General features: G+C 47.1%; 1 protein-coding gene across 6 annotated transcripts in view; it reads right to left on the bottom strand.

The window, feature by feature from the left end:
- The window catches only part of LOC144158420 (mitogen-activated protein kinase 14A-like), a 43,263-nt gene extending 37,458 nt beyond the window's left edge, over positions 1 to 5,805 (bottom strand). For 2 of the 6 annotated variants that reach the window (XM_077689298.1, XM_077689299.1), the window contains exon 1: positions 5,432 to 5,805. In XM_077689298.1, the coding sequence (XP_077545424.1) occupies positions 5,432 to 5,538 (107 nt within the window). In that variant the 5' untranslated portion in view covers positions 5,539 to 5,805. The remainder of the gene's footprint in view (positions 1 to 5,431) is intronic. The other 4 variants (XM_077689301.1, XM_077689302.1, XM_077689297.1 and 1 more) reach the window with 3 other exon arrangements.
- Between the last annotated feature and the right edge of the window lie 5,155 nt (positions 5,806 to 10,960).

Below are 10,960 nucleotides of genomic sequence, written 5' to 3' on the forward strand. Positions count from 1 at the left end.
GGTGCCACCAGTTACTAACTGCAGTTGCATCCGTTGTGGAATCAAAGGGGGGGGGGACAGACACCCGCTGTCACCATTTATTATAACTTCAGCAAACACGCAGTGGTTCAGTGAGCTATGAGACGACGATGAGAACCACCACCAATGGATGTGCAATGTACCGAAGCGGTTAAAGCTTACCGCCAAGCGTACGAGTGCAGCTGCACATGCGGGCTTCTGCACAAGCCAAGAATACCTGGAGTGTGCAGTGGGCTCTCCCAATCGCATAGCTCCCATTCAGAAGCATAGCAGATAACGAGTCCTGCAAGCGTGATGAACAGCCAGAGCACACAGCAGGAGAAGCTGTGCATTCTGGCTATTCGTCAGGCTTGTGAACTCGACATCAACGATTCATCTTCCGCAAACAGTGAAAGAAGAGAAAGCTTGTAGAGGCTGTTGTAAAAAACAATGTAAATACAACCATGAAACAAAAACAAATGTTCAGAACCACTTCATAAATTCTGGGTGCAAAACATGAGTTTTAATAAACCGTTCGCAACATGCTGTAGCCTTCTTATGAGCTTATTTTAGTCATACGGTTCCAACATTGAACTAGGAGTTGATCAGTTAGTGAAAAAATGGTTCCCAGCTTATAAGAGGCATCTTTATAAGAGACAGAAACTGCTCCCCGGTATGCGTCTCTTATAAAGGGGTTCGACTGTAATGCGATCGACATCAGTGCTTTCAGATTTGAGGTGTCCTTCTCTTCACTACAAACAGATCTCCTTTTTCCTCCTATCAATGGGCTATCCCTTCTCTTTACTACCCCCATGGAGAGTTGATAGCTTGCTCAAGATAGTCAAAAGCATATTTCCAAAGCTCCCCCTACCACTACTTGCAGCTTTCTGACTCTGAGTTTTCGCTTCTCTTCATGTAAGCAATTCTTAAACCGAGCACAAAAAAAAAAAAAAAAAAAGCAGAACAATGACGGTCAGCTATGCAAGCACAGCACATGTCAGCAACACCATCCATCACACGATCATCACTTATTTGATGACCTCAAGGACAAGTCTGACACTGACAATAACAATACCAGATCAGACTGGGATCATGACTGAAAACTAATGACGGTGGTTAGCTAAATGTGGTTACTGAAGGTGGAATGCTCTGTGTCAGACTGCAAAACAAGCAACCAAGGACAGGACCTTGTTCTCATTCCCACTCTTGCGCTTTCAGTTCTAGATATTTTAGAAAAAGAAAAAGGATTTCCTACTTCTCTGTGCCAATGCCGCCGCTATGCCATCAGAGAGATAACATCAATGCAAGGTTGGCGACCTCATCGACAGTGCTACAAGCCAAGCACCCGATAGCTCGGGATTCGTGATAAGACCAAGATTGTGCCTAGCACACTTGATAAAAACGGTATCACAAGGACTTGAGCCGCGATTCGATATCCAAACCTTGTTTGCCTGGTGATAAGCTGTACAACAGGCTGATACAATAAAGCATACTCCTACTGCTCAGTTGTTTTTCCTTTGAAATGCAACAGGACCTTCACAACTCCAAACTTTTTTTTTTCTTCCAGAGCCTGAGCAAGGTTAAACATGGTAGCAAAACATTAAATTCAGCTGTGAAGACATGAAAGCTTGTCATAGCATTATCATCACTGGCCTCTTCATGTACAGTCCACTGCAGGCATAGGCCTCTCGCATAGCCTTCCGACCCCTCCTAATCTGTACTCTCAGAATCCATTTTTGCCACTGAATTTTCCAAATGCACTGATGTTTCACCTCAGCCAAGTTTATTTTGACTGTTCCGTACATACCATCAAACAAACTGGGACATGACTGGTAACCCTGTGAAATGCATTGGTAATGACTTGTACACAAACGTTTAAACAGCTCCGGTGCAGATGACGCTGCACCTGCCGGCGGATAACTCGAATAGCCATGAAGTGGAAATGACATGCCAGCCAGCCACGTGCTTTGTTCTTCAGCCAACTAGAAGAACCAGGCGGGTGCTGCTGGGCGTGTTTCTCCAAAGGCTGTCACTTGCGCAAACATGTTGCGCGCAGGTTTGCTCCCCCCAACCAGCCGCTCCAGGCTGCTCCGGCTATTCGCTCGCCGGCTGCAGCGTCACTTCAGACTGGCCGTAATGGCTGCACTCCCCTCGATTTCGGCTTCAAATTCGTCGATTTTTGCTGGTCATTAGCACCGTTCACGCACGTATTTCTGCTCCCATATTTTGTATCTCGCTGTTTCTTTAAAAGGCAGACAATTTGGAAGTAAGCCTTTAAAGAGGTCGAAATTTTGAGTGCAGCTGGCCTTTATTCTTCTTATCAGTTTCTCTCTACTTTTCTTATCAGTTTCTCTCTACTTCTAGTCCCATGTCTTCATAGCCATTAGCTATTTGGTTTTCCTGACGGGCCACACCAGTTGTAAGTTACATGTAAGTTACTTCCAGGTTACATGCCCAGCTCAAGCCCACTTCCTTTCCTTAATTCGAGGTAGGACGTTTTACACCAGCATTTACGTTTCCAGTTCCATGTTTCTTCCAGTTTTTTCCCTAAACCCAAGACACCCTATTCGTATCCCTGAGCATTACGTCCGTCATTCTTTTCATGGGTTGTTGGGCAAACGTAAGCGTTTTTACAAAGTGGTTAGTAAGTTTCTAAGTTTCTGCCCCCGAAGTAATCACCGGAGGTACACATTGGCTCTACGCCTGACTTTTTTCCTGTGGTTTAGATCAGCCCTGACAACCTGCCTAAGATAGTTACATTCCTCCCTTTCGTCAAAGCCAACATCAGCAAATTGGTGGGGAGGATGGAGTGAAAAAAATGGCACTTCCCAACATGCTTTTCCCATTCAAAAATGCAGTGCAAAAGCAGCCAGAAAAATCTGGGAAATAGCCTATCGACGCTGATGACAAGTGATTCCTCAAATAGCTGGGTCTAGATAGCTGTGCCCCTAAATACTTGTTGCAGCAAACCCTTGTGCCGCAAATAGCCACTGCTCAAATACCAAGCCATATCGTTGTCAGCCAAAAGAGGTATATCTCGACAGAAGAACCAAGTGACCTGCTAAAATAAATGGGATTTTGTTTATGAAGTGAAAATAGAACCCGGTTAGAATAATAGCCCGAAAATAAGGTTAAGCTTGCACTAGTGGGAACCTCAATATCAGTAAACATTAATACATAAACAATGCCCCCACATGCCTGCATTAAATCCTGGTTCGTGCTGAAGTGTCGCGATATTTGACACTGGAAGACAAGGGTGCCTTTAAGTCATTTCTTGATGTAAAACAGACTGATATAAATGCTACTCAAGGCACGATAAGTACACCATTCATACACACTTAAAGCAGACTGATTGTAGGGTTTAACGCGCCGACGCAACGCAGGCGATGAGGCGCGCCGTAGTGGAGGGCTCCGGATTCATTTTGACCACCTGGGGATCTTTATCGTGCGCCGAAATCTCGTACACACGGGCGTTTTTGCTTTTCGCCTCCATCAGAAAAGCGGCCGCGGCGGCCGGGAATCGAACCCGCGACCTCGTGCTCAGCAGCGCAACGCCTTAGCCACTGACACACTTAAAGCAATTAATGTTCGACAGCAGAGGTGTAGGGTGTGCAGTAGAAGCATTTGTAACATCATTCATTACAATCCTTTTTTCACTGAACAATCCTGCAATTAAATAAGTTCTGTTTTTTTCAGTCAGACTTTAAGTCACTTCCTCAAGGGCTTAAGAGCCCCATTCTGTGAAAAAGCGTAGTTGTCTGGTCAAGAAAATGCCCAGTAAGTAAAAAAACGTGTGACCTGACGGGATTTGAACCCGGTTCACCACTGCAATCGCACAACGAGCTACCATTCTACCAAGCTACAAGTGGCCATTCGTTTCTCAGCGGCCCACGCCCACTTGGAGGACTGGTCAGGATCGGCAGCTTTGAGGGGATAATCTGCCTACCTCACTAAACTCACAAAACCACGCATTGGAAAAGTTTGAAGTTGTAGAATAGTGAGTGCGCGTGCACCACGACATCTCAATGAGGTGGCACGCGGGTAAAATGTACACCGGCTGTGTAGAACCCTCATTCTAGGAAGGGAGGCAGTGGTGTGAGCCAGCCTGCTCGCTGATGCGATTCGCAGTGTAAGACGACGAACCGAAACTGGAGAGACGCATACACTGCAGCGGAAAAGTTGTTGGTAATGAGTACCACCCGGCCTTTGCCTTCAAAGCCCATAAGCAGAGGAAGTTTGTCACTTTAATTCGTTGTTTTTGTTTTCTTTCCCCACAAGGAAGTACTTATTGCAAACACTTTTTATTTCGCACTGTTACCGAATATGGCCTCTCATACAAACGCCTGAATGTTTCGCGGGTGTGCCTCAGAAACTTCTGGCGTCTCCTGCGGTGTCATTTAGATGCTCGCCGACAGCCAGTCATAACACAATCGCCCGAGTCACGCAACGCAAGCGTAGGTTTTCACCTGGCAACGCGACGAACCATTGTCAGCGCTAGCAGCAGCCGTAGCAGCAGCCTTGGGAAAGAAAGTTAAGCACCGCGCCAGGGGGAAAAACGCGTCAGCATAGAAACAATAGTCGCTTTAAAACCCCTTCTGTGTGCGCGGCTACGGGGAAGTCGGTGCTTGTAAGGGAGGTTACTACGCGATGAAAAAACCGCCAGGACCTCGCGCGCTTTTCTCAGAAATATCAGCCCGACAACAAGACCCGATAGAAAGCCCTTGCTACGCTCTATTTAATCCTGGCGCCTAAAAAAAAGAAGAAAACTGCTGGTAGGCAGCGTCTGAAAGCGGAACTCCACAACAATTTCACTTTCGACACAGCGAAACTGGCGAAACGGCCAAGCGCGCGCTAGCTGCCTCTCGCCGCACGAAGATTTGAAAAAAGAAGACCAACAAGGCACGCACGTAGACGACGTAGATGCATGCGAGCAGGGCAGAGTTGACCAATTCGCGCACGCTCCACTAGCCTTTCCCAACTGTTTTTCTGTGCAGAGCGCGTGCAAGATTTCCAGATGCACCCGATATCGCGATGCGGTCTGCGGTGTGGAAACAACAAACCGAACTTGGAAACGCGAAGGACTGCGGCGGCTACTGCCGATTGACTGTCAAGTAGGCTACGACACGCTCAACAACTTTCTAGGGCATCGCAAAGAGCCGATCACGTCCGTCATAAACCGGCGAAAAACAGCCGCGCGTATCGGCCATATCTCGGAGAAGTTCGCGAGTGGCAAAATACAACTGCGCGGTTCAAGGGCGGCGGCAGGGCTTCGAAACGGCAACGGGGGCCAACTACGCAAGGCCGCACGGCCTCGCGAAAACAAACGAAAACGGCCCCGTGACGAGGCGACGTAACAGTTCAACCGTGGCCGCGTAACTTGACACCGCCTACGGCGTTTTTTTAGGCTTAGTTACGAGTGCGGCGAAGGGCTCACCAGACTTGTCCGTAGGCGCCGACGCCGATGGGCGAGAGGTTGGTGTAGCGGACGGGAACCTCCCATACCGTCTTGTTGAGCTCGACCCGGTGGAAACCGCTCCTCATGGCGAACGCCGTGCGAGCGACCGATCAGCCGCTGATCCCTCTACACGGACACTGGGTAGGTAGCGAGCGTAGGTAGCCCTCCTCGCACACACTACACGCACATCCCGAGGTCGTCGAAGGCCAGCGAAACACCCGGTAGACGAGGATGAAGCCGCGAAGGCAGCCCGCTCCGCGGCAACAACCGGCAGGCGATCTAGGGCGTTATCGAAAACGGCACCCGAAAGCGCCAACGGGCTCTCGGCAAAGCAGACGGAAAAAACGGAAAAAACCGAAAAAACAAAAGAACTACTTCCGGTAGACAGATAGATGAATGGACCATTACCACTGGAGCACTGGAGGCTCGAAGCAACATTACTAGTTTGGCTCGAAACCTATTTGAAGCAGAGAAAGCAGCAGCAAAATAAATTTTTTGGTTTATTGTTTGTTTTGTACTATATAATAGCAAAGTTTCAAACTTCTTCTACCTGTTGACTAGAAGCTGAAGTTAAAGTAAATACGTAATACAATTTTATTTTGCCGTTACTTCCCAACTAAAAGTTTCTCCTGATCTGTGGAATGTAATTTTACATTTAAAAGTGTAAGCAAATTGTGCAGTTCTATACAATTGTATGAAACACTATGCAAACAACTGATTCGCCGCCTTGTAAATACGAAAGCGTCACTACATAACATTCTGTCGCAGTTACGTTCTAGGTCCTGCACTTTAGGTTTAGAATCCCTCAGAACGATTTATTTCTGCGCGTAAAAATTCAGTTCACTACGCTGATGCGAAACCGTAACCAACTTTTGAGCGGTAAAAGTGGTAAAAGTGGTAAAAGTGACCTGAGAGAGAAGGAGTGTTTCCCGCCGCCGCCATCTTTCAGAAGCTTTTGAACGGCCGACGCGGCCGTTGTGTTGACCTGCAGATTCTGCCGGTTCCGTGCGGATTTGAAGCACAACATTGCTGATATGCGGCGCTTCTACCCCACAGCTGGCGCGGGAATCAGTTACGACCTCTTGTTATTTTTTGTTCAATCCAGCGCGTCGGTCGTTCGACTCTGGCGCGTGCTTTTCGACGTTGACGCGGCGTGATGGGACGTGGTTGTAGAACGAGCGACTTCGAAGTGTTCGCCGGCTCGGACAACCACGGCTCCACGGCTTCCCTGGGCGGTCGCCTGCGCTCGAACATTCTGAAGCGCGGTTGAAAACCAACTTAATCGTCGTCCAACTCGGCACCAGGTAGCGGTGAGTGGCGGACAACGCCGCTGATGACAAAGCCGCCAGTGTACCACTTTCATCGCTTTATTGCTGCAACCGCCATGCGTTTTATCTCGTCATGAGACGTGATGCCAGCTTCTCCGGCGCCAACTCGTTATCGGGCAACGAGGAATCTCGAGAGTTCCGCCTATTTCTGGCCCAACCACTTGTTGGACTCGTGACGTTGACCGTTTCGGTAGATTTGAAAAGTAGCGCTTCTCCTAGCAGTGAGCGAATACAGTGCTACGTTTATAGTACACTTACAAAAAAAAAAAAAGCGTTCGCTCGGAAATACTGGCTTCAAGTTCTTGAAAGCCGTAGGCGCTTATTTCGTCAAACGATCTTGCCTGGAAGTTTGCGCGCATAGATAAATAATCTGCATTGCGATTTTAAATAGCTTTGCTACCAAGAGTCAGCGCGTTAAACAAAGCAAAGTGCATTTTAAATCCATGGTGCGTCTAGTGCGAGGTTTTGTCCATTTACCCCGGCTGCTTTTCTGATGGAGGCGAAAAGCAAAAACGCGTGTGCGAGATTTCGGCGCACGATAAAGATCCCCAAGTGGTCAAAATTAATGTGGAGCCCTCCACTACGGTGCGCCACGATCTTGCCTGGAAGTTTGCGCGCATAGATAAATAATCTGCATTGCGATTTTAAATAGCTTTGCTACCAAGAGTCAGCGCGTTAAACAAAGCAAAGTGCATTTTAAATCCATGGTGCGTCTAGTGCGAGGTTTTGTCCATTTACCCCGGCTGCTTTTCTGATGGAGGCGAAAAGCAAAAACGCGTGTGCGAGATTTCGGCGCACGATAAAGATCCCCAAGTGGTCAAAATTAATGTGGAGCCCTCCACTACGGTGCGCCTCATCGCCTGCGTTGCGTCGGCGCGTTAAACCCTACAATCAATCTATCGAGGTTTTGTCCATTTTGCGTTCTGCGTTCTGTGGAGATCTTAGACCAACTCCGTATTTGTTCCAGCTGCCTACAGATGCAAGACATTTATCAGAATTTCTTTGCAGTAATTTGTCGGAAGCTTTTAGAGAAGGAACAATTCTTTGCGCAACCTGTATCATGTTCACGAGCTCCTGGCGTCTGCAGTTGAACTTTCTGCTGTAGAATGAACTTTCCTTTGCCGATATCCTGTGAAGTAATTTACACTTTACGCTGACGGAGTTAAGATAGGTCGGGTAAATAGTCATGTCTTCCATGGTAGGAAAACGTATGCCTACGACTGCGGTATCTTCTATCACCTTCAGACACCAAGAAATGTCTCAATGCTATTTTTGAAAAGTGTGCAACCCATGCCCTCTAGCCCATGTGCCTCATATTGCAATGTCATTTGTGTTGGAGCATAACGTTTAAGAATAGCCACTGTTAAATGCCGCAGCTTCTTTCTTTTGCCATTGCCTCTGTCACTGCTGTAAGGTTTTGTGGAAGTGTACTTGTTATTTTACTGGCACTCGAATAAGTTTTCACACAACCACTGGCAAGCATGCCTCTAAGTGCAGGAGGACTGTGTTATTTGCAGACTTTGTTCCAAAATATATCTACGTGGAAAATGAGGGAATAAGAGCAGAAGGGCTGAAACGGGAAAGGATAGAACTAAGGAGGTGGTGGCACTGATGCCTAGAATTGCGGTGTAATCTTGTTTAATGAAACCTGACAGGGCAGGGGAGTACAGTTTGTTTTCATTTCTCTGCTGTGTGAAAGGGTAAGGGTACAAAAGGAGCGTGAAAGTAAGCAGAGATGTTTTCATTTTGCCTACATTGTTACAGAAAATCAAACTGGCATAAAGGACTACAATCTTGAGATGCTGTTTTATAAACACTAATAACGAACAGTTGTTTGGATACTGTCTGAGCATCGTAACGTCAGTGTGATATCTATAGTGTGGTGTTCCAAAAAAAAAAAAAAAAAGGTCCATTCTTTATCGGTTGTTTCCCCCCTAAAGCCCACCATAAAAGGTCAGCCGCAGCCAAGAGAAGGCTTGAAGCACACAGAACTAAGTTGGCCGGCACAAATTCTGTACCGAAATGAACAGCACTTGTGTTCTCTTTTCTTTCAAGTTACCGAACTGTGTGAATTAATCTGTGTGGTCAAGTGTGCAAGAACTGCTCCAAAAAACTGGGACACGATTTAACGGTTTCGCCACGTTGGATCATTTTTTCCTGTGCTGGTGTTGCGTGATGCTTGTGTTGTTTATGTCGTTCCACACGTCTGGTTTACAGCAAGGTTTCAGGGCTGCCCGCACATGGTTCAGAAATTTGGTAAACAAATTTTTCAAACATGAAGGCAGTTTCCTGGCACAGTAAAAGCTTGTCAATTCGAACTCGAAGGGGACCGTAAAATTGTTCGAATTAAGCGGAGTTTGAATTAGCGGGCGGGCGCTTTAATGAATGGAAATCGCGTCACACAGCACGGGTTAGGCGTTAAGCGCTAACCACATGGAGCGATTTTTCCAGCGACGCGACGAGCGACGCGACTAGGATCCGCAGTCGCCGAACCGAAGTCGCTCGCCGAGGCAGCCACATGACAGCGACGGCTCGAGCGACTGAGCATGTGATTAAGGATGGCGATTTCAATGTTTCGGCACTGCGCATAGTAACGCGCTTGGTACGCTGGATGTTTGCAAACATTTTTTTTGTTCATTTGTCATAAAAAGCATGACTAAAAAGTATTACGCCTTTCTAGCTTGCTTTTTGCACTTCATTGCATCTCTAAAACTGGTTTGCCATGGGTTAGCGGTAGCGCACGCTTTTCCTTCTGCGCCTCGTTTCTCGGCTCCAACATGAACGCCGTGAAGAATTCGCTTTCTCGACGTCGTTTTTTCCACACGGGTCTCACCCAGTGTGAGCGGGAGCCTTCTTGCTTCTGCTTCAGCGTGTACACAAGCTTTGCCACGCAAAGCTTTCTTTGCCGCTGCACCGCAAACGTCGTCTGCGTGGATTTGCAAAATCTTCCCCCCGTTCTTTTTCAAAACCGGAGGTTGCGTGCTTACGTAGGGGCTCTTCTATTGGGTAGTCGCTGAGGCCACTTCTGGGAGGCGAGCGACTGTTTCTGGCGACCCAGAACCGAGCGATTCAATGAGCGACTTGGTGCGCGGCGAAAAGTAGTTCGTCGCTAGTCGCGTCGCGCCCCAAGTCGCTTGCAAAATCGCTCCATGTGGTTGGGGCTTTACTGCACATTTGTGGCAGCTGATTTCTTAAATAATGGTTCATAAATATTAATGGCATGCGCCGGAGCACTGGCACCCGTGGCGCGGCACCCTCTGTAGAAGCGAAATATGCTGTTGCGGAAACGTAGCTCGCGTGCCATGCTCTTGTTTTTCGGTTTCGTTATTTTGCATCTCTAGTAAATTTGGTGTGGTTTGGGTTTGCAACGCATTGTAATCACTCGGGGCCGACCTCTTCTTCGTGGAGCGACGGAAGCCATGGGATCGTTGTTTGAATTAATCGTTCTGGATATTGATGTGTTCGAATTATTTGGAGTTTTCCCCCATTGAAATGTACAGGGCTGTGCCAGGACCACGGCACGAGTTCAAATGAACTGGAAGGTTGAATTAACAGAGTTCGAATTAACAAGCTTTTACGGTAGTACCAAGTGTTTCGATGCCGTTGGACGGCACTCTAGCTCGGCTCTGCTGCCTTGTCTATTGTGCCGTCTGATAACATTAGAATATTTAAGACTGGGCTGGTAGAGGTCTAAGTTCCTACTGCTGTGGTGTAGATGTTCTGTCTTAGGTTGCTGCTATTAGGGCTGTGGTGCGATTTTTTTTTATATTTACTTTCAATTATAATTTTTATATCTTAAGTTAGTTTTTGGTGTTTTATATTATTGCTCTCTGTTAGGTAATGCTAGGTTAGGTTGCGCTACATTAGGGAGTGCGAAGTAGTGCCCGACTCTGCTCACTTTTTGGCTTTTGTCGCTTTAGTGGAAGGCTTATAGTACCATTGAACAGGGCTGTAAATGCAGCCCTTTCTGATAATTAAGGTTCAGCGAAACGTTGAACAGGCGACAGGACATGTGGATCTTTACATGATGCTTAACGGTTTGCACTACTTTTGTATAGAAATGTGGGTGCCAGCAAAGAGTTTCATACTTGGTTTGAAACTCTATACTGGTTTGGGATGTCTGTATAGGATGGGAAGGAAGCTGTTGGTCAGATAAGGATTTTTATTATAGCTTCTGGTA

The sequence above is a fragment of the Haemaphysalis longicornis genome, unplaced genomic scaffold (genome assembly GCF_048455015.1).
Source record: "Haemaphysalis longicornis isolate Haplotype H1 unplaced genomic scaffold, Haemaphysalis longicornis Haplotype H1 scaffold_10, whole genome shotgun sequence".
In the NCBI taxonomy this organism is placed as follows: Eukaryota; Metazoa; Arthropoda; class Arachnida; order Ixodida; family Ixodidae; genus Haemaphysalis; species Haemaphysalis longicornis.